General features: G+C 40.7%; 1 protein-coding gene across 1 annotated transcript in view; it reads left to right on the forward strand.

Annotated features, from left to right (window-relative positions):
• LOC132392511 (adenylate cyclase type 10-like) overlaps positions 1-24,898 on the forward strand; it is a 133,170-nt gene that overhangs the window by 102,824 nt on the left and 5,448 nt on the right. Inside the window, exons 26-31 of the mRNA XM_059966463.1 lie at positions 4,503-4,659; positions 7,824-8,028; positions 8,134-8,230; positions 16,780-16,895; positions 18,635-18,752; positions 20,207-20,402. Coding sequence (XP_059822446.1) covers positions 4,503-4,659; positions 7,824-8,028; positions 8,134-8,230; positions 16,780-16,895; positions 18,635-18,752; positions 20,207-20,402 — 889 coding nt within the window. The remainder of the gene's footprint in view (positions 1-4,502; positions 4,660-7,823; positions 8,029-8,133; positions 8,231-16,779; positions 16,896-18,634; positions 18,753-20,206; positions 20,403-24,898) is intronic.

The following is a 24,898-nucleotide window of genomic DNA, read 5'->3' on the forward strand; positions in this document are numbered from 1 at the left end:
TGAGATTGAAGCCCCGCAGAGATGATTAATGTCATGCAGTAACTCAAAGTACCCAACATCTGCCAAACTGAAGAAAAAATTGGACTGATAAAACTAACTTCATTCAACGAAGAAAGAGAGGTAGAGTAAATTAACAGGAAGGTATGTTTTCAGTATTACATCATTATCCAAAGAAACAAAGACACACCTGGCATAAACTGTTTGATTTTGGGATTGAATTGAAGAAGTGCCCTTACTATTAGTGACATCACCAGGAAAGCAAAATTAAATTTAGAGAGTCTGATGTCACTTGTCTATAATTGCAAGGCATTTGCCTTGGAAGCCTTGGGGAATGTATGTCACTATTTAAAAGGTAGAACTTCATTCTTAAAGGAAAAGAATTTACCTGAATTTGCAAGAATGGATAATTATACATGATCTGAACCCCTGGGGATGGGGGGCATCAGAAAGGTGTTATCCCTGCTGCTTCAATAATTTTTATCCTACTCATACTAAATTTTATTTCTAGAGTATCAGTGTTTGAACTTGCTGTATGTGACCTGATCAAAGAATATCAGCCCCAGAATTGTGATGTGTGATCTCGTTTGACTAATGCAATTATTCTTTTTTTTAGAATAAGTGGAATGACAACAGATATCTATAAATATCATCACACTAAACCATAAGTTAAGGGTTGCTTTCGTATGTGTTGAGATTTGTAAACACTGCTATCTAATGTTATGCCCAATGCTTATTCCAACGAACCGTAAGAAATTGGTCATTTTGTTTAGTTCAATTTCATAAGCCAATCAACGCCCTCCTTGCAAAGATAGGATGATGTAGTCTTTGTCCTCTTTCAAAAGTTTATTTGCCTCCTTACTACCGTGAATCATTTACGCATTTATCTAGCTAATAAGCTATGGATTACTTGTTCTTTTCTCTTCCTGCATCTTCATATCCAAAGAAACATTTTCTCTTCTCTAAAGTGCACACTGGACATTATAGCAATATGCTGTAAAAGATGTTTTTACTCACAGCCCATGTAACTGACCACAATATAAAAGCTGAAGCTGTTGTCCCAGAAATCCCACCGTTTGCACTCGAGCTGCAATGTTTACATTCATTAATGATGTTATTTACAATCCTAACATATAGCCTGCAGCATGAGAAGTCTTGCTGACATGTCCTCTTGGCTCCAAAAAAGAACTTTTGGAATTGCAGCCTCAGAAGTCTTTTTTGGTTTTCATTGCTTATTTGTATTTTTATTTTTGCTGTTTAAGATGACTTATGTTGCAAGATAAATGAGTCATGAGCTTGATAGTTCTTGAACTTCCAGTACTTGCCCCCCCCTTCACCATTCCCCATTCCTGCTTCCCCCTTTCACCTTATCTCCTTACCCACCTACCACCTCCCTCTGGTACTTCTACCCCTTATCTTTCTTCCATGGTCTTCTATCCTCTCCTATCAGGTTGCCTCTTTATCTCTTTCAAGTCAAGTCAAGTTGCTTTTATTGTCATTTCAACCATAACTGCTGGTAGAGTACACAGTAAAAATGAAACACCGTTCCTCCAGGACCACGGTGCTACATGAAACAACACAAAACTATACTAGACTATGTGAAACAATACAAAACTACATTAGACTTCAGGCCTACACAGGACTACATAAAGTGCACAAAACAGTGCAAGGCAGTATAATAATTCATAAAAGAGACAATAGGCACGGTAAAGGGCAAATTATAATATAATAATAAATGATGTAAATGTAAACAATGTTTTAGCAGGAATTGAGAAAGAAATGAGCAGAAGTTTGTGTGTGTGTGTGTGTGTGTGTGTGTGTGTGTAAGTTGGTGTCAGACTAGACTCTGGGTATTGACGAGTCTGATGGCTTGAAGGAAGAAACTGTTGCAGAGTCTGGTCGTGAGAGCCCGAATGCTTCAGTACTTTTTCCCAGACAGCAGGAGGGACAAGAGTTTGTATGAGGGGTGCGTGGGGTCCTTCACAATGCTGTTAGCCTTGCAGATGCAGCGTGTAGTGTAAATGTCTGTAATAGTGAGAAGAGAGACCCCGATGATCCCTTCAGCTGACCTCACTATCCACTGCAGGGTCTTACGATCTGAGGCGGTGCAATTTCCGAACCAGGCAGTGATGCAGCTGCTCAGGGTAACAATCAACTTCCCAGATCTTTACTCCTTCCCCCTCTCCCGGTTTCACCTATCATCTGCAACCCTGTCTTTCTTCCTACCGTCCCCCCCACCTTCCCTTTCTTTCCAGTCCTGATGAAGGATCTCAGCCCAAAATATCAACTGTTTACTCTTTTCCAGAGATGCTGCCTGGACTTTTGAGTATTTTGTATGTGTTGTAAGACTTCTATTCCCAATATCCTTTCTTGAGACATCCCTATTACTTGCTGGTATTGGAAATGAAGAAGCTGGATAAGGCACAGTTCATCTAGGGGAGGTCTATGCTTCTTCCAGATTTGGAAGAGGAAACATAGTTGTTGAGAGGTCAAAACATGCATGATTATATCCTTGTTGACTAAGAACATATCAGAACAAGTGCTATACCTGCCATTACACTCCCTCCCTCACCACCATTCAGGGCCCCAGACAGTCCCTGCAGGTGAGTTGACACTTCACCTGTGAGTTGGCTGGTGTGGTATACTGCGTCCAGTGCTCCTGGTGCAGTCTTCTATATATTGGTGAGACCCGATGCAGACTGGGAGACCATTTCGTTGAACACCTACACTCTGTCCGCCAGAGAAAGCAGGATCTCCCAGTGGCCATGCATTTTAATTCCATGTCCCATTCCCATTCTGATATGTCTATCCATGGCCTCCTCTACTGTCAAGATGAAGCCACACTCAGGTTGGAGGAACAACACCTGATATTCCATCTGGGTAGTCTCCAACCTGATGGCATCAGCATTGATTTCTCTAACTTCCGTTAATACCCCTCCTCCCCTCCTTACCCCATCCCTTATTTATTTATATATATTTATTTTTATCTTCCACCCCCCCCCCCCACCTTTTTTCTCTCTCTGTCCCTCTCACAATCACTCCTTGCCTGTTCTCCATCTCCCTCTGGTGCTCCCAACCCCCTTTCTTTCTCCCTAGGCCTCCTGTCCCATGATCCTTTCCCTTCTCCAGCTGTGTATCCCTTTTGCCAATCAACTTTCCAGCTTTTAGCTTCACCCCCCCCCCCCGTCATCTTCTATCATTTTGGATCCCCACCCCCACCTCCTACTTTCAAATCTCTTACTATCTTTTTCAGTTAGTCCTGACGAAGGGTCTCGGGCCGAAACGTCGATAGTGCTTCTCCTTATCAATGCTGCCTGGCCTGCTGTGTTCCACCTGCATTTTGTGTGTGTTGTCAGAACTACAGCTATTAGCCAGGCGGCTCATGCTGAAGTTCTTAACTCTTGCTCTTCACACTGGAGGATGCTACCTGTGGAAGGTCCTGAAAGCCAATAAGTAAATAACTTGCACCCAAGAATGGCAGTTCTCATTATGGAGAAGTTACAACTACATTAGGCATTGATTCTTCTGTAAATATGTATTTCAAATTATTAATTATTCCTTGTATAAATGAGGTATTAACCTAATAAAGCACAAAGATTTTTTTGGGCGCACTAAAGAGGAGGTCATGTGACCATCAGGCACTTGTGCACTTTTATCTATTCCTGCTGGAGGAGGGTGTATGCTTATGAATGGATTCCACCTCCCCCTCTCACCCAGTGGTGCCGACGTCCTGGGCCTAGCACAGGTTTTAACCGATGTGGATTGCGGGTTCACGTTAAGATGAGTTTCTGGTAGGTCGTTGTTTTGGTATATTTTTGTGCAGGTTTGACCAGGGCAGACTGGACCTGCAGTCTACAGATAAGATACGGTGCTGGGTTAGGCTGAAGTGAGCTGGAATGACTATGACTGGACTCTTCTTATAATCTTGTGATTTGGTGTTTTATATTCTGTTTTTTGCTCATTTTTTTCCATTTGCACAATTGCTTTTTTTTTAATGTTTTGTGGCTCTCTGTGGGAGGATGAATCTGAGAATTCTATATGACATGCATGCTTTGATAATAATTTACTTTGAAATTTTGGATTCTAAGTAATTGGAAGCATGCAACTATTTAGAATTTGTATGTCGGAGAAATGCCAAGACCAATTTGGTCTTGGTTTTTCTGGGTACATAAGCATGACTTCTCATACTTCAGACTATATGGCAGGATTGTAAATAACATCATTAATGAATATCTTATGGCTTTATAAAGCCATCCCAAGCACATCAGTTTGGTTGAGGACCCATTCTGAGAAAATACAGGTGAAGGCACTGAAGTGCGTATACTCAGCGCAATGACGAGGCAAGGTTGCGCGTATGTAAACAGTGCGTCTACCGAGTGCTCGCCGTCATCCATTTTCATTGGTAATTTTACTATAACTGACAATATTAGAATAAAACAAACTGATCAATGCATTCCGTTTCTTGTTAGTAATGTTTGAATTTGTTATTTGCCCTCTTTTTGCAGTGATGACATCTCGCCTGTGGTTTATCAGCAGATTCATTGCCTATCATATTTATGGCAGACATTCTGTCTTAAAAAGAACTTTCAGTGGAAATTGACTGCATTACTGACGATATTAATGGAAATTAACTGTGCTGAAAATTATAACAATGAATTTAAGGTTAGTTTCATCTGTTAAGTTGGGCTTCTCAATATGCTAAAATATTAATTACAATTAATTATTGTGTATTTTTTCAATAACATATGACTGATCTCCGAATGTGAACTGTTACTGACAGTACAATCAGTTGTTACAAAATATTGTTAATCCCCTGTATTAAAAACAAAAGAGAAAGTCCCAACCCCTACAGCTGAACTGCAGGGGAACCAGTGATGATAGTGGAGCAAGACCTCAGCTTGTTGTCATGAAGTCCCAACCAGAATTTGCTTTCTGCTCTGCAGCATATTGAAGGCAGAACAGGAACATATTTCCCAGAGAGGTTAAGGAGGGCTTTTCCTCCATGATCTTAAGGCAAACAGCAAATTATGGTGGCAACAATTTCCTGGTTGCACAGCAGGTCATATTCTCTACTTTCTGATGAAGTTTTTTATTGACATTGTCATTGGAACTTTGTGAAAACAAGACCATAAGATATTGGAGGTAGTATTAGGCCATTTAGTCCATCTAGTCTGATCTGCCATTTCATCAGGGCTGATCCATATTTCCTCCAAGCCCCAATCTCCTGCCTTCTCCCCATATCACTTCATGCCCTGACTAATCAAGAATCTATCAACCTCTGCTTAAAATGTACTTAATGACTTGACCTCCACAGCCGCCTGTGGCAACAAATTCCACAGATTCACCACTCCCTGGCTAAAGAAAGTCCTCCTCATCTCTATTCTAAAAGGACACCCCTCTATTCTGAGGATGTGTCCTCTGGTATTGGACTCTCCCACCATAGAAACATCCATTCTATCTAAGCCTTTCAACGTTCAATAGGTTTTAATGTACCCCCTCATTCTTCTGAATTTGGAACTGAGGTAAGAAGAAATTTTCTCATCCATAGGGTAGAGAATCTTCGGAGTTTCATAGAGGCTCAGTACAGGAATGTGTTGTTGAGGTTAAAAATTAACAAAGGTCCTACTCGAATGGTGGAGCAGAGATAAGTCCCAAGAACTTTTTCTGCCTTTGATCCTCTTTGAAACTTCATGAACGCCAAGAGGCATGAACATATTATAATGCTGATGATGTGGTCAGGAAAATGTTGCTAGCAAAACTGGAGCTTGCCCCAGATGGTAAATGCAGTGAGGAAAGTATAAAAGCTTAGACCTGTGCTAATTTTCAAAGACGTTCTGAGTGCTGTTTAGTTTCTTACTTCATGTTATGAGACTGCACACAGGGGGGAAAATTCTGTCTGAAATTTCTCAGTAAGTCCATGTTGATGGGGTTTAATTTGTTGACCTATGGGCACTGTTAGAGGGTGGCAGGCAGCAATGCCAAGCAGGAAACAACATCTTCCTGTAAATCTCATTTAGCTACATCTAAGCTTATAGATTCAATTTTAAAGGTAATAATTAGTTAGACTCATCCTTCCTTTGGACCTTCTACTCCATTTAGATTGTTTAGACAGCAGGATGACATAAAGGCATAATATTCTCTTTATGTATTTGGGGGCTAAAATCTATGGGTAATCACAAAGTCACAGTGTTCATTTTAAGTTCAGGTCAGTGGTTTTCCAGATACAGAAAAGAAATCCAACCAGTGGGCCCCTTTAAGTGGATCACTTCCACCTGTCTGATCTGCTCCTGGCAAAGTTATCCCTTGTTTATCTGCTGTAAGTAACGCTGACGGAAATGTTCCATGGGATCAAATGATGGGACATCTGGTACCGTATGACATCCATCTAATTTGCATGTGGGAGCTGATGAAAGGTGAGCCAAAGCAGAGCTGTCTCTGATCTGAATCCAGAAAAACCATTAAAATAAAAAAAAATGGGCAGAAACCTCTTGGATGTGGACCCATCCTAACTTTCTCAGAACTAACTTATCCACATATTGTCACATACGATTTTCAACAGTTTTATAATTATAGTGTAATGGTTTATACTTACAAAGCAAATGAAATGTATATTTAAAAGAATATTCTTTAGCCTGTATTTCTAATGGTTTAATTACTTAAACCGAGTGGAATTTAAACTTGGGATACAATCGTCCAAAAATCCACTGCTTTTAAAACTGATATTTCTCACTTCTACTGAAACTCATTTACATGAACATTAAACCTGCCAATATGTGCAATCAGCAGCATTTAAAAATAAATTTGAAAATACGGCTTTGAAAAGTATTCCATAAATTATTTAGAAATGAAGTTTGTTTAATGCAGCTGAAATGATCTTATTGCAAGAGATTTTTCTTTCAGCAAAATGGTTTCCGTTTTAAAACATGTTCTCTACTTCCTTCTGAGTTTCCAAAAAAACGTATTTACATATCATTAAAAGCTGAATCTGGCATCGCTACTCCTACAGAAATCATTTTAAAAGATAATTTCAAGAAAAAAAACTGCTTTAAAAATTTCCTCCTTGCATTTAAATTATAACCTGGTGAAAATTAATTAAAAAAACTGAAATTCGGTTTAAGGGAAAAAGTCCTAACATTTTTCATCATGATGTTAGTGCACTCTCTAAATAATAATGATTTTAAGTTGCTAGAAAGGTGTTTTAAAAAGTATGCAGAGCCACGGATAAAGAAAAATCATTAAAAGGCTTTGGGAGTGTTACTATTTATATAAAATTATTCACATAAATGTGCTTGGATATTAAGTGAACTGAGATATATGGGATTAGTTGGGAGTGTGCTCCTGAGGTAAAAGATTAGCCTTGATCTGATAAAGTGGGGGAAATGGGTATGAGGAGCTGAATATCCTACTCCTGCTTGTATTTTTGTTCTTTTTATGTTCTTCTAACTGAAAAGAATTCTTGAAACCTCACCAAAGGCTTGCAGGTGGGGTTACAGCTAATGCACAACCATGATGAACTCAGCTGATGAACAGGTGGTTGATACAGAAGGCCTTCTTCCAAGGCAATGTTTTTAAGCTAGCTCATTAAAATTTTTAAATTCACTCATTGGAATTTCTTAAATACATTTTTAGTGGTATCAATACATTTATTCTTCTTTTGAAATTCATTCTATTTTGAAGCCAGTGTGCAAGACCTTGACCCATACCATAAAATCCATTCAGCACTGATAACAATTTATGGTTGGGTTGTGCTAAATAAAAACGATGCAACTTTGTAGAAACTCCAATCCCACTTTACTGATCAGTTTTTGTTCATTTGTATTCCATAGATAATTAATGCCTATATAGATGCTTTCCGCTGTTATCAGTTAATGGGTTTGAGAGAGAAGAGCACTAAAGTGCAAATTGTAGTTCTACAGAAGTGTTTAACTCTTAACAAAAACCGGGATGGAGTGTTGGCAATTGGTCGTTTAGTATGTGCACTTTCAGAAATAAAGCTCTGTGTCGGACAACTTGCTGAATCTATTGAATATGGTACGTATAGTAATCACTGTTATTACTGATGACGATAGCATACTGACTCACTGTTGCTTATGTAAATTTCCTGGAAGTCTTACCGTATTTCTTTTGATTTTTAAGGACACCAGGCACATAAAATTGCTGGAATATTAAATAAACCCAATTTGGATGTTTTCATAATTCCTATTCTGGCCAAAGCCTTTCTCCTTACAGGCAGGTAATCTTATTCTTCTTCAATAAGTTAAAAACTTTGCATGCCTAAATAGTTATTGAAAAATCAAATTCAAAATCAGTTAACATTTTTGTAATAAATCCTGATCACGTGTGTGTGTATATATTGGTCTGTTTATTTTTACTTAATTTTTATCTAACATCCTCGAGAGAGGATCCCCCCTTTCTCTTTATCTCACTCTTTTTCTCACACCCTCTCACTTTCCCTCTCTCATTTTCTCTTTCTCTCTCTCCCTCCCTTTCTCCTATTTTCTTTTCTTGTTCTTCCTCTTTCGTTCTCTCCCTCCCACTATCTCTCTTCCACCCTTTCCCTCTACCCCCTCCCTCTACCTACTCCCTCTACCCCCTCTACTCTCCCCCTCTCTCCTCCCCTCCCTCTTCCCCTCCCTCTTCCCCTCCCTCTTCCCCTCCCTCTTCCCCTCCCTCTTCCCCTCCCTCTTCCCCTCCCTCTTCCCCTCCCTCTTCCCCCTCCCTCTTCCCCCTCCCTCTTCCCCCTCCCTCTTCCCCCTCCCTCTTCCCCCTCCCTCTTCCCCCTCCCTCTTCCCCCTCCCTCTTCCCCCTCCCTCTTCCCCCTCCCTCTTCCCCCTCCCTCTTCCCCCTCCCTCTTCCCCCTCCCTCTTCCCCCTCCCTCTTCCCCCTCCCTCTTCCCCCTCCCTCTTCCTCCTCCCTCTTCCCCATCCCTCTTCCCCATCCCTCTTCCCCATCCCTCTTCCCCATCCCTCTTCCCCATCCCTCTTCCCCATCCCTCTTCCCCATCCCTCTTCCCCATCCCTCTTCCCCATCCCTCTTCCCCATCCCTCTTCCCCATCCCTCTTCCCCATCCCTCTTCCCCATCCCTCTTCCCCATCCCTCTTCCCCATCCCTCTTCCCCATCCCTCTTCCCCATCCCTCTTCCCCATCCCTCTTCCCCATCCCTCTTCCCCATCCCTCTTCCCCATCCCTCTTCCCCATCCCTCTTCCCCATCCCTCTTCCCCATCCCTCTTCCCCATCCCTCTTCCCCATCCCTCTTCCCCATCCCCCTTCCCCATCCCCCTTCCCCATCCCCCTTCCCCATCCCCCTTCCCCATCCCCCTTCCCCATCCCCCTTCCCCATCCCCCTTCCCCCTCCCTCTTCCCCCTCTCCCCCACCCACTGCCTCTCTTTCTCACTCACCCTATCTCTCTTGCTCTTAAGCTAGCCTGTTACAAACTGCTGGAGTCGGTGGTGATAAATTCTTGACTTAATAATGTTGCTGATGCTAAGAGTACTCTGCTTGGTTCTGTTCACTTCATTTCAAGGAAGGATGGGGCAGCTCTAATGAGGGCGGAGAAGAGTTTACCTGGAAGTTATCTGGATTAGAGAATATGTCTTGTGAGGAGCAGATGAGCGGGCTAGGGCTTTTCTGTTTGGAGTGACGGAGGAAGAGAGGTGCCTTGATAGAGGAATATAGGATGATGGGAGGCATTGATAGAGTGGAAAATCAGCACCTTTTTCCCAGAATGGCAGTAGTCAATACCAGAGGACATTCATTTAAGGTGAGCAGAGGAAAGTTTCAGGGAGATAGAAGAGACATTTATATTTTACATCGAGGTTGTGGGTGTTTAGAATACACTGCCCAGCAGTGATGGGAGAAGGTGATACAATAGGGACATTTATAAGACTCTTAGATGGTTATAAGAAAAAATAGGAGGGAAGGGTTAGATTGATCATGGAGTCAGTTTATATTGGTCAGTACATTGTTGGCCAAAGGGTATTCCTCTAAATTCAATAACCACCTTTGTGAATCTATGTAGTGTTTGAGAAAATAAATGTGGTACATTTTAATAAATAGAACATACTGCAGCAACTATGCGCAGTGGTGAGCAGAATGAATGTTTAAGGTGTGGGATAGGGTACCAGCCAAGTGAGCAACTGTGTCCGGGATGGCGTTGACTTTTTGGAGTGTTGTTGAAACTGCACTCATTCAGGCAACCTTGAGAGTATTTCCCCACACTCTGACTTGAGCTGTTTAGGTCATTTTTGGAATGCTGGGAGTGAGAATGGGAATCACAGAGCCCAAACAACTCGAAAATTTTATTTTTGCGAAAATGCCTGCAACTCTGCAAAGACCTCCTGGCATTTACCTCCAGGTGAAAGGGTGTCAACCTGAACTGTCAGTTGTCCATTTCCTCCCGAGGTCCTGCCTGACCTGCTGTTGTGTGTTGCTCGAGGTTCCTTCCAGAATTTGAGATCTACCTCTGCAGATGTGCAAAATGTGTAAATTCTGGATTCTGAATGGGAAACAACTTTCATGCCAATAGTACACTGGACTGGCCGTGCATTCTATCTCTGTTGTTATTGTTGAGTGCCATCGACTCATCGTCCAGTCATGGCGACCTTATGGATAGTGTAGTTGTCCGTAAGGCGTGATAATCAATTACTACGTATTTGATTCCTAGATTTGACACTGTTGTTGATCATTCAATCCAAGAGTTAACTCAGCAGGGAAGAACTAGAAGATTCCTTATGTCTTTTAGGTATTTGTATAAAGCTAATACAGATCACCTTCACCTCTCCATTGATAGATGAAATGGTGATTGGTATTATAGTGTATAAACTGGATAATTTATTCCATTTTGTTGGCTTAAATCTTCAAAGTGTGAAAGTATGGTCACGTGTATATCATAGTTGTCCAGTGGAAAGTGTTTTACCCCTGTAAATTATTCTGGGTTTATTCTAGTTACACAAAACTCTGGAGGAACTCAGCAGGCCAGGCAGCATCCATGGAAAAGGGTAAAATGTCAGCTTTTTGGGCCGAGATGCTTCTTCGGGAATGAGAAGGAAAGGGAAAGATGCCTGAACAAAAAGGTGGTGTGGAGGGGAAAGAAGCTAGCTGGAAGATGAAAGGTGAAGCCAGGTGGGTGGGAAAAGTTAAGGGCTGGAGAAGAAAGAATCTGATAGGAGACGAGTGTGGACAATAGGAGAAAGAGAAGGAGGAGGGGACCCAGGGGAAAAGTAATAGGTGGGAGAGAAGTGAAAGGTCAGAATGGGGAATAAAGGAAGATGGGGGTGGGGGAAAATTTGTTCACTGGAAGGAGAAATCATTATTCATGCAATCGGAATGGAGGGTACCCAGCGGGAATGTAAGGTGATGTTCCTCCACATCACATTGCAATGAAAATAAGTGGTGTCATAGAGTGTGAAGATGGTTATCTGGATTTACACCATAAGATATAGGAACAGAAGTAGACCATTCAGCCTATCGGCTCTGCTCCGCCATTCAATCATGGGCTGATCCAATTCTTCCAGTCATTCCCATTCCCCTGCCTTCTCCCCATACCCTTTGATGCCCTGGCTAATCAAGAACAAATCTGTCTCTGCCTTAAATACATCCAATGACTTAGCCTCCACAGCCACTCATAGAAACAAATTCCACAGATTTACCACCCTCTGACTAAAAGTAATTTCTCCATTTCTCTGTTCTAAATGGACGTCCTTCAATCCTGAAGTCGTGCCCTCTTGTCCTAGAATCCCCTACCATGGGAAATAACTTTGCCATATCTAATCTATTCAGGCCTTTTAACATTCAGAATGTTTCTATGAGATCTCCCCTCATTCTCGTGAACTCCAGGGATTAGAGCCCAATAGAAGGATTTTGATCAGTTGGGTAGGTGGAGCAAGGACTGAGAAATTAATTTTAATTTGAATAGGTACAGCATTTTAGAAAGACAAATGAGGATAAAATTTTCACAGTGAATTGTCGGGCCCTGGAGAATGCTTTAGAATAGGGGGACCTAAGTGTACGGATACCTGGCTCCCTAGAAGTGGCGTCACAGGTAAACAGGGTGGTGAAGAAATCTTTTGGCAGGATGGTCTTCATCAGTCAGGCATTGAATATAGAAGTTACGTTAGGACGTTGGTGAGGCTACATCAGGTGTAATGTTCACTTTTGGTCATCCTGCTGTAGGAAAGATGGAAGGAGTGCAGAGGAACATCACAAAGATGGTGTGGGAAGAAGTTGAGCACTTGTTCCAGTGGAGCTTAGGTAAAGTGTATCACCTGCTTAGACTCCCAATCAGGGTCAAGTGAAGCCATGGGAGCAGGTGGTGGATGGTTGTATGAGCAGCTGGTGCATATCACTAGTCCTGGTTATGCCACCTCAGATGCCAAACAGACCATCTCTGAAGTGTATTGATAATGGCTGGGCTCACCCATCTTGTAAAAACACTGCCCAGTGGGCAATAGCAAACCACATTTGTAGAAAAATTTACCAAGAACAATCATGATCATGAGATCATAATTGCCAATGGCATGATGTGACACATAATCATGATGATGATCTCACAATGGCAAGAGACTGAATATTTAAGTTCTTGCTTCTTCTATGACTTCAGACCTAATAATGATTTTACTGTAATTCTAATATCCATTATGTAGATTAGGGATTTCAAACCTGGGGTTCACAAACCCCTTAATGGTATTGGCCCATGGCTTTAAAAAACAGGTTGGGAAAAGGTAGAGCATATTTTGTGCATTAGCAGATTGTACTTCTGGCCTGACAAAGAGGTAAAAGGTGGGACCAGTACAGAAGGGACAGTTTGCACCTTAACTGGAGGGGGTCTGTTATCCCAGCAGGAAGGTTTGCTGGTGCTGCACTAAGGAGGGGGTATAAATTACCATAGCAGAATGAAGGGAACCAGAGTGCCAGAACTGATGGTTGATGGCATGGTTGTGGAGAAAGATGTTGTTGAAGCTACAGACAAAGTCAAGAATTGAAAGGCTGAGCGCAGTGGGGCTAACGTTCCGAGTTGCATATATTTCTGTGCGAGGAGTATTGTAGGAAAGGCCGATGAGCTTTGGGCATGGATCAGCACGTGGAATTGACATTGTAGCCACTAGTGAGACTTGCTTGCAGGATTGTTCTGGGGTTCCATTGTTTTAGATTTAAGAGAGTGGGATGGATTAAAGGGGGAGGGTTGGCATTACTAGTAAGGGACATGTCATGGTTGTGCTCAATGACAACAGACAGGGGAGCTCATCCAGTAAGGCTTTATCAGTAGAAATAAGAAAGGTATGATCATGATAATTGGATTATATTATAGACCAACCAACAGTCTGAGGGATTTAGAGGAGCAAATTTGTAGAGATTGCTGACTGTTACAATAAACATAAGGTTCTGATAAAAAGTGATTTTAACTTTTCACATGTTGTCTGGGACTCACATACTGTAAAAGGGCTGGATGGGAAAGAGTTTGTCAGATGTTTTTAGGAAAGTTCCCTTAGTCAGTGTGTAGGAATCCCAACAAGAGGGATTGTGATATTAGATCTCCTATCAGGGAAAGAGACAGGGTGACAAAAGTTTGTGTAGGGGAACACTTTGCATCAGGTGATCATAATGCCATTAGTTTCAAAGTAATTATGGAAAAGGAAAGACCTGGTCCTCAGCTTGAGATTCTAAATTTGAGACAGGCTGATTTTGATTGTATCAGAAAGGAGCTGGTGAGTTTGCGCTGAAATAGGGTATCTTCTTACAGAAGTGTAAGTGGCAGGCCTTCAAGTAAAATATTGAGAGTACAGTATTTGTATGTTCCTGTGAGAATAAAAGGGAAGGACAACAGGTTTAGAGAACCTTGCTTTTTGAGAAACAGTAAGAGCCTGGTTACACAAAGATTTGGGCTGGAATGGAGAGAAAGAAAGACTATCAAAGTTTGCAGCAGGATCTAGACCAGCTGTATAAAATAGGCTAGAAAATGGCAGAGGGAATTTAATGTAGACAAGTTTGAGGTGTTACACTTTAGGATCACCCAACAGGCTAGGTCTTAAACAACAAACAGGAGGGCACTGAGGAGTGTGGTAAAACAAAAAATTCTGGGAGTACAGACCAATAGTTTATTGGAAGTGGTGTCACAGGTAGGTAGGGTTCTAAAAAAAACTTCTGACAAATTGGCCTTCATAAATCCATGTACTGAGTACAGGAGCTGGGATGTTATGTTGAAATTGCATAAGATATTGGTGATGCCTAATTTGATGTAGTGTGTCCAGTCTACCTACTGGAGAGGTATAAATATGATTGAAAGGCTGCAGAGAAAACTTCCAAGGATGTTGCTGGGACTTAAGGACCTGAGTGATTGGGAAAGATTGAATAGGTTAGGACTTTATTCCCTAGAATGTAGAAGGTTGAGAGGAGATTTGATAGAGGTATACAAAATTATGAGGGGTAACGATAGGGTAAATGCAAGCAGGCTTTTTCCACTGAGGTTGTGTCAGACTACAACTAGAGGTCATGGGTTAAGGATGAAAGGTGAAATGTTTCAGGCGAACAAAAAGGTGAACTACTTCACTCAGAGTGTAGTGAGTGTGGAACGAGCTGCCAGTGCAAGTGGTGGTACATGTGAGTTTGATTGGAACATTTAAGAGAATTTTGGACAGGTACATGGAAACAAAAGGAATGAAGGGCTATGGTCCAGGTGCTGGTTAATGGGACTAGGCAGATTAATGGATTGACATTGACTAGATGGGCTGAAGTGCCTATTTCTATGCTGTAGTGTTCTGTAATTTGATGACAAAGTGCTTTATTCATTTTCATACGTAGAGGAGATTCTTGGCTACTTTGTATTTGAGAGCAATGCAGTGGGTTAGGGTAGAATTCCCTCCTGAATATACCTGATGCAAACTCTCTGAGCTCCATGCGGACACTTCAATTTGACTGCATTCCAAGAAAATCAGAGTCTGTCATTTCCATTCAATTTGAAAAAGACAGCTTGTTACTGAGAAGAAGCTATGAAAATTGGCGTATAACCAATCCCCTTTACAAGAAAAAAACTCTCCAAACTTTGTAAAGGTAAAGCACACAGGGCATCATTACTCTGATGTCAGAGAGGAAGGAGTCAGGTACGAGGTCTGGTTTGTAATTACATTCTTCTGTATCGTGCAGGCGTATTGCCTCTTTTGATGAATACTAACAACCCAAGCTCAGGTAAAAAAGATAACTTCTAGGCTCCCAGTGACCCAAGGCATCAAAATACATCAAACAGTGAATACTATAATTAACCAGGAGGATATGGATCTTGATGAAATGTGAAATAAATGTTGATGAAATGTGCAGACTGATGGAAAGTAAAACGTAATATAAAGGAAGCTCGGTGAAACTAGTGCACTCCACTGGGGGCGGTGAGGTGTGGCGTCCAGGCTGGAGTCAGTGCTGCCCCCTATTGTTCAATTGTCAGAAGGCAAGCTCTGTTGTGGCTTGAGTCTGGACTTGCTTATTGTGTGGCTGTATATTACTGATATCTTTATGGACCTGCTATCATGTACGTGCTATGTATGCTTTGTGCTGTGTGACTTGCCCCTTGGCCCTAACGTAACGCCATCACATTTGGCTGTATTCATGTATGACTGAATGACAATTAAACTTGAATGGAATTGAACTATAAGATCCAAGATGAAGAACTGTGTGGGATGGGAGTGCTTGAGCCAGATGCAGAGCTTCAAAGCTGGCAGGACATGGGTAATGCTTTTAAAGAGAAGCTGACAGGATGCTTTGTACTGTCACAAGGAAGTGATTGAGAAGCTCATTAATTCATTGATTAAGCCTCAAAGTATTGTTCGCAATTCTGAGCACACAGCCCGAGAAGGATATGCGTGCATTGCAGGCTTGCCAGGGTGGTCCCTGAAATGATTGAATTTAATGACATGGAAATAGTTGGGGAGAGAAACAGTTTGTCTTTATTAGAGGAGTTTAAGAAAGATATATTCAAAATTATGCGTGGTTTTGATGTGTAGTCAGGATTAGTAGTTGGGAAATGTGAGCAAAGTCACCAGAAAGATGTAACTGCTAGATATGAAGTAGTATTTTATTTGACAAAGTGAGACACAGAAGGCATCATGTTGAGATCCTTTTGTAGGAAGAGGCCTGCTCGACCCAATCAGCTAAAGATCAAAGGACAATTGTGTGTTGACAATGCTTTCTTTGGATTATGGATAACTTTCACAGCTCCTTCTTCACTTCCACCCTTCAGACGCCAAAATGAATGTTAAATCGACATTGTCTGGTCTTTCAATTAACTGAGGTTCATGGCTCTTAGGAACCCATTGTCCAGAGCTGCATTTTAAATTTAATCTGCTGTCTATATTTAGATCTAAAGATTGCTGGCTGAAGTTAGCTACTGAAGTTCACCCTGAGTCCAGAATAATCTCTAATAATATGAATTTTAATTAATTACAATAAAAAAAGATACAGATTACAATAAGATGTTTTGGGAGATAACATTTTAACATTTAAGTCTTCAAAAGATAGTGATAGCAGATTCAATAGTCACTTTCAAAAGGAAATGGATATCTACTTGATGAGGAAAATATTTGGAAGAAAAGTTGAAGTAATTAGATAGTTCTTTCAAAGGAAGACCAGAGTGGTAACAAACTTTCTTTATTTTAGAATATGGTAATTGGAAATGTAATTATCCATATTATGAGCTGGAGATAATGTATAAATGTATTAGTCAGCTCTTTATGATTCATCATCAGTCTGCTAAAATAATCATGCATCATTATGAGATGAAGTATTTTTTGATTCGTAGACTCGCAGAATACGTTGACCTGATGACATATTTGATTGGCTCTTCAGTCTCAGCATACAACATACTTGGTCAGGCCTCATACTATGCAGCTTGCCTTGATTTTGCACTCCAAGAAGGCAAGTATCCTACTAAAGGGTACCATAAAAGTCTAAGTATTTATTTGCATACAGTATGTGCAAAATTCTTAAGCATACTAGATTTTTATGTGGTTTCAGATGGTATTGTCTCCACAGAGCCCGATCTTATTTTCATCAAGGCTGACAGAAACAAATGAGACAGCCAAAGTCTGCTGAACGACTGTGGCAAGTTCTCCCAAGATGCTTTGAACAACCTACCATGCGATTTTTCCTATAAAACTACACAACAATGTACCTAAGAAAACTGACACAGTTTTAAAGACAAAAGGTGGTCACACCAATTATTGATTTAGAACATAGAAAATAGAAATCTACAGCACATTATAGTGTTCCATGGTGTTGTGCCAAGCATGTAACCTACTCTAGAAATGGTCTAGAATTTCCCTACCACATAGCCCTCTATATTTCAAAGCTCCATATACCTACTTAAGAGTTTCTGTTGTAACTTCCTCTACCACCATTGCTGGCAGTGCATTCCACGCACCCACCACTCTCCGTGTGAAAAACTTACCTCTGACGTTCCTCTTGTACCTAATTTCAAGCACCTTAAAATAATGCCCTCTCATGTTAGCTATCTAGGCCCTGGGAAAAAGCTATCTACACAATCAATGCCTCTCATCATCTTGTACACCTCTATCAGGTCACCTCTCATCTTCCGTGGCTCCAAAGAGAAAAGGCCAAGTTCACTCAACCTATTCTCATAAGGCATGATCTCCAATCCAGATATCATCCCAGTAAACCTCCTCAGCACTCTCTCTATAGTATCCACATCCCTCCTATAGTGAGGTGACCAGAACTGAACACAGTACTCCAAGCGCAGCCTAACTAATGTCTTGTGTAGCTGTAACATTACCTTGTGACTCTTGAACTCAGCTCCCTGATTGAATGTCAACACACCATATGCCTTCTTAACAACACTGTCAACCTGCGCAGCAGCTTTTGAGTGTCCTATGGATACAGACCCCAATATCTCCCTGGTCCTCCACACTGCCACAAGCGTTGCCATTAATATTATATTCTGTCTTCAAATTTGACCTATCAAAATGAACCACTTCACACTCATCTGGGTTGATATAGTTTTTTTTTAACAGTTTACTGCTCTTCATAAAAACTTCTAATTATTTTTGAAAGGATCTTCACTTTGCAGAGTGTTTTTTGCATGTGCCTAAAACTTTTGCACAGTATTGTATTTTTGTAAATGGCTTTTTTGATTCTCCTTTCTATATCAAAGCTCTAAAACATTAGGAATTAGAAAACATTTTGCCAAAATCTGTGAATATTTCTATGAAAAAAGGAGAGTATTTGGTCCATTTTTGATTGCATCATTGTTGGTGTCAAATCAGATTAATCAAATTTGATATTATTTTCAATTTTGATAACCTTTCTTCGGGAAGCTGTCCATGCAAACACAGAAGTAGCAACGTTGTGGTTGGTTCTTCTTGGTGATTTTATTAGCTGCACTGCAATGCTGGTTGTCTCACTTACAATGGGAAATCCACTCTATTAAAAAAACTCTGCCTGAGTGGTATAGAGATACCTTGTCCTTTTTTATGCTAAGTATTAGTTTAAAATTTTTAACTGTTTTAAGTGTTTTTTGAATGTTATAGTAACTTAATAAACTTTTAAATAATTTGTAAAGCTTTAATTTTGTCTCCCTAGGCTAGTTTATCTGTTCTAGGAAGATAAGAAATTCATATACGATATTTCTTTTGCTTTAGGTATTGCACTAAGGCCATTTGAAGAATGCCTTTCATTTGTCAATGGAGCAATTGATGATCCCATAATAAAATCTGAAAAGTATTTAATGCTGTCACTTCACTCATCAGTTGCACTCTGGTAAAAAATAATATTTATTGCTAATAAAGAACAAAAAGAGAAAATTAATATTTTGGGTCTTGGAACTTTACCAGAACTGAGAAAAACAGTGCACTGAAAAATGGAATAGACTGTTCTCCACTCTGATAGGATTTCAAGTCCTGAAAGGTTGCGTTCTTTTCGCAGATCCTGTTTGACCTGTTGAGTTGATCTGGTTTGATAACATCAAATAGTGATTTAGAGCATTGTGAGGAGTAAGATTCTGCTGGCATTAGAGAAGTTCATGAGAATAATCCCAAGAATGAAAGTGAGGAATGTTTGATGGCAAGGCCTGTTTTCTAATTGCAAGACACATTTCATAATACCGAGCTCCTCAGTAACAATTGCCAAATTTGATGCATAATTGAAATATTACCATTTAAATGGTGATAAATTAGTAAATTGGTTTTTGATTGTCATATTTACCAAGGAACAGTAGAAAACTTTTGTAACCCTCAGGCTCAGCCAGCATGCATTTGTCTAGGGGAAGACAACCTCTGGCCCAGCCAAACTGAGAAGTCTCATTTGTGTGGAAGCTGCTGATGTTTTGCCCGGTTACAAATCTCAGACCGTACACCATATGCAATTAAATGACTGAACTTTTTAAATCTTGATCTGACTGTAGGGTTAGTAAAGAAAATAAAAAGGGCCCATTTTAATGGAACAGTCGAATGACCATGTTGGAGCTCATGGTTCTGTCCATTCGTTCCCCTCCTCCAAGCGTCATTGACCGTCGGACCCTCACCCCAAGTCCACTCCGTCCACCAGTCTACCAGCTCTTTCCATTCGTCTCTTCTCTCTTCATCTCTCGCTGACAAAAGACTGCGAAATCCCTGCTCTCAGAACCACAAGAAAGATAAACGTGCCTGTCATTGGACAATGCGCATTCCAAAGCCCGGCTATCTCTAGTCACAACCCATACATTGCTGCTACAGAGAAACCATTACATTAGCAGTGAAACATTACAGAGAGACCAGTACATTAGCAGTGAAACCCTATAGCGTGTTACACTTTGTTTTATCTGCCATCTATACATATCATTTCATGACATTAGTGTAGGGTTACCAACCTGGGGCCCATGGCCCTTGTTTAATGGTATTGGTCCAAAGCATAAAAACGTTTGGGATTCCTACATGAGTGCATGGCGATAGTACAAGGGAAAACAATAACAATTTAGAATAGAATGTTACAGTTACAGATAAAGTGCAGTGCAGGCAGACAATAAATGCAAGGCCGTAATAAGGTAGTTTGTGCGGTCAAGAGTCTAGCTCATCTGACTAGGGTCTCATTTTGTACCTTCTGTCTGATGGGATGGGGGAGAAGAGAGAGTCACAGGTAGACTGAGTTCATTTAAACTTTAAAGCTGAATAAAAGTTGTTTGATTTTTTTTAATTGTAATGTTTTACATTGCTAATATTTAGTCATGGTCAACACAGGTTTTTTAGGTTGTCGCAATGGAAGAAGGCTATTCCGTCATTTAAAACTTCAAAACGATTGATGACTCACACAAATGCTTCTCTGTTCTCAATGTATGGCTACGCCAAGTTCTTGGAGTGTCAGATCTTGGTGTTTAGAAAAGCATTGTGGGAAAAGCAGGAAACTGTCATGGAAGTCTACCAGCAAACAAAGGAGGTTTGATTTTATTCTTAAAGTTCTCATTATTAGAATAATATAGCAAAGCCGAAATTGAGCTTATTGTCAAGTGCAGAAGTACGTGTATACGCAAGTGCAATTACAATGAAAAGCTTAATTGCGACAGCATCACAGGCACAGAACATCCTATCAGTAGCATTCACAAGAAAACCATATATTAAATACAAATTATATACTATTTTTGTAAGAAAGTACACACAGTACAAAAACAACAAAATGATCAAAGTTATCATAGTGTTTAAATGTGAGTTTTGCCATTTTGTTCAGGATCTGATGTAACTTTATTCAAAGCTCTTTCAGAAAAGTAGAGTTGTTTTCCAAAAGGATCAAGGCCACAAGTCGTACTTTAAAAGTATTGATTTCCTAGACATAATCTATCAATGAATCAGAATCAGGTTTAGTATCATCATCATGTGATGTGAAATTTGTTAACTTAGCAGCCGCAACAGTTCAATGCAATACATAATATAGCAGAGAAAAAATAATAATAAAGTAAAAATAATAGACAAATAAATCAATTATGTGTATTGAATAGATTTTTTAAAAATGTATGAAAACAGAAATACTGTGTATTTTTTAAAAAAGTGAGGTAGTGTCCAAAGGTTCAATGTTCATTTGGGGCAGAGGGGAAGAAGCTGTTCCTGAATCGGTGAGTGTGTACCTTCAGGCTTCTGTACCTCCTACCTGATGGTAACAGTGAGAAAAGGGCATGCCCTGGGTGCTGGAGGTCCTTAATAATGGAATCTGCCTTTCTGAGACACCACTTCTTAAAGATGTGCTGGGTACTTTGTAGGCTAGTACACAAGATGGAGCTGACTAGATTTACAACCTTCTTTCAGTCCTGAGCAGTAGCCCCTCCATACCAGACAGTGATGCAGCCTGTCAGAATGCTCTCCACGGTTCAACTATAGAAGTTTTTGAGTGTATTTGTTGACATGCCAAATCTCTTCAAACTCCTAATAAAGTATAGCCGCTGTCTTACCTTCTTTATAACTACACCAATATGTTGAGACCAGGTTAGATCCTCAGATCTTGACACCCAGGAACTTGAAGCTGCTCACTCTCTCCACTTCTGATCGCCCTGTGAGGATTGGTATGTGTTCCTTTGTCTTGCCCTTCCTGAAGTCCACAATCAGCTCTTTTGTCTTACTGACAATGAGTGCCAGATTGTTGCTGTGGCACCATTCCACTATTGGCATATCTAACTTCTGTATGCCCACTGGTCAGCACCTGAGATTCTACCAACAATGGTTGAATCGTCAGCAAATTTACAGATGGTATTTGAGCTGTACCTAGCCACAGAGTCGTGTATGTAGAGAGCAGAGCAGTGGGTTAAGCACACACCCCTTATTATTTATTTATTAAGATTCAGCTCTGAATAGGCCCATTGAGCCACATTGTTTTGCAATCCTCCAAATAAACCCGAGCCTAACCACAAGAAAATTTACAATGACCAGTTAACCTACTAACTGGTACATCTTTGAACTGTGTGAGGGAACCGGAAAACCCAAGGGAAACTCACACCATCACGAGGGAGAACATACAAGCTCCTTACAGGCAGCGTCGGGAATTGAACTTGGGTAACTGGTACTGTAAAGTGTTGTGCTAACCACTACACTACCCTGCCGCCATTATTATTATGCATTCCTGAAAATTGGTTTGTGTTATTAAAGTGCATTAAAAATAGGATAATGTTTTCTAAAAACCATGTCAAGATCACAGATCCTTCGGTTAATAGAACCATAGAACATTACAGCACAGAAACAGGCCTTTTGACCTTTCTTGGCTGTGCCGAACCATTTTTCTGCCTAGTCCCACTGACCTGCACCTGGCCCATATCCCTCCATACACCTCTTATCCATGTACCTGTCCAAGTTTTTCTTAAATGTTAAAAGTGAGCCTGCATTTACCACTTCATCTGACAGCTCATTCCACACTCCCACCACTCTCTGTGTGAAGAAGCCCCCCCCCCATGTTCCCTTTAAACTTTTCCCCCTTCACCTTTAACCCATGTCCTCTGGTTTTTTTTTCTCCCATAGCCTCAGTGGAAAAAGCCTGCTTGCATTCACTCTATCTATACCCATCATAATCTTATATACCTCTATCAAGTCTCCCCTCATTCTTCTACGCTCCAGGGAATAAAGTCCTAACCTATTCAACCTTTCTCTGTAACTCAGTTTCTCAAGTCCCAGCAACATCCTTGTAAACCTTCACTGTACTCTTTCAACCTTATTAATATCCTTCCTGTAATTTAGTGACCAAGACTGTACACAATACTCCAAATTCGGCCTCACCAATGCCTTATATAACCTCACCATAACATTCCAACTCTTATACTCAATACTTTGATTTATAAAGGCCAACGTACCAAAAGCTCTCTTTACTACTCTATCTACCTGAGACGCCACTTGTAGGGAATTTTGTATCTGTATTCCTAGATCCCTCTGTTTTTACTGCATTCCTCAGTGTCCTACCATTTACCTTGTACGTTCTACCTTGGTTTGTCCTTCCAAAATGCAACACCTCACACTTGTCTGTATTAAATTCCATCTGCCATTTTTCAGCCCGTTTTTCCAGTTGGTCCAGATCCCTCTGCAAGCTTTGAAAACCTTCCTCACTGTCCACTACACCTCCAATCTTTGTATCATCAGCAAATTTACTGATCCAATTTACCACATTATCATCCAGATCATTGATACAGAACACAAATTACAATAGACCCAGCACTGATCCCTGTGGCACATCACTAGTCACAGGCCTCCACTCAGAGAAGCAATCCTCCACTACCACTCTCTGACTTTTCCCATTGAGCCAATGTCTAATCCAATTTACTACCTCACCATGTTTACCTAGCTACTGAATCTTCCTAACTAAACTCCCATGTAAGACCTTGTCAAAGGCCTTACTGAAGTCCATGTAGACAACAGCCACTGCCTTCACTTAATCCACTTTCCTGGTAACCTCCTTGAAAAACTCTAATAGATTAAACATGACCTACCACACACAAAGCCATGTTGACTCTCCCTAATAAGTCCCTGTCCATCTTGTAGATCCTTGTAGATCTTATCTCTTAGTATTCCTTCCAATAATTTACCTACTATAGATGTCAAATTTACTGGCCTGTAATTTCCCGGATTACCTTTAGAGCCTTTTTTAAACAACGGAACAATGTGATCTATCCTCCAATCCTCCGGCACCTCTCCTGTAGATACCAACATTTTAAATATATCTGCCAGGGCCCCTGCAATTTCAACACTAGTCTCCTTCAAGGTCCAAGGGAATATCCTGTCAGGTCCTGGGGATTTATCTACTCTGATTTGCCTCAAGATAACAAGCACCTCCTCCTCTTCAATCTGTATAGGTTCCATGACCTCACTACTTATTTGCCTCATTGCCATTGATCCCATGCCAGTTTCCTTATATATAAATACAGATATATATATATAATATACATATAAATACAGTGCAAAAAACCCATTTAAGATCTCCCCCATTTCCTTTGGTTCCATTCATAGCTGACCACTCTGATCTTCAAGAGGACCAATTTTATCCCTTACTATCTTTCTGCTCTTAATATACCTGTAGAAGCTGTTTGGATTATCCTTCACCTTGACTGCCAAAGCTACCTCATCTCTTCTTTCAGCCCTCCTGATTTCTTTCTTTAGTAATTTTTGCACTTTTTATACTCCTCCAGTACCTTATTTGCTCCCTGTTTCCTATACATGTCTCTTCTTCTTTATCAGAGTTCCAATATCCCTAGAGAACCAAGGTTCCTGATCCTTATTCACTTTGCCTTAATCCTGACAGGAACATACAAACTCTGCACTCTCAAAATTTCTCCTTTGAAGGCCTCCCACTTACCAACCACATCCTTGCCAGAGAACAACCTGTCCCAATCCACGTTTTTTAGATTCTTTCTGATTTCTTCAAACTTGACCTTTTTCCAGTTTAGAACCTCAACCCTAGGACCAGATCTATCTTTATCCATGATCAAATTGAAACTAATGGTGTTATGATCACTGGAACCAAAGTGTTCCCCTACGCACACTTCCGTCACCTGTCCTAACTTGTTTCCTAATAGAAGATCTAATATTGCATCCTCTCTAGTCAGTACCTCTATATATTGATTTAGAAAACTTCCCTGAACACATTTAACAAACTCTAACCCGTCTAGACTTTTAACAGTATGGGAGTCACAATCAATATGTGGAAAATTAAAATCCCCTACTATCACAACTTTGTCTCCTGCAGTTGTCTGTTATCTCTCTGCAGATTTGTTCCTCCAATTCTCGCTGACTATTGGGTGGTCTATAATACAACTCCATTAATGTGGTCATACATTTCCTGTTTCTCAGCTCCACCCATATGGCCTCGATAGACAAGCCCTCTAATCTGTCCTGCCTGAGCACTGCTGTAACATTTTCCCTGACGAGCAATGACACCCCTGCACCCTTCACCCCTCTGCCTCTATCACG

Source organism: Hypanus sabinus, chromosome 4 (genome assembly GCF_030144855.1).
Source record: "Hypanus sabinus isolate sHypSab1 chromosome 4, sHypSab1.hap1, whole genome shotgun sequence".
In the NCBI taxonomy this organism is placed as follows: domain Eukaryota; kingdom Metazoa; phylum Chordata; class Chondrichthyes; order Myliobatiformes; family Dasyatidae; genus Hypanus; species Hypanus sabinus.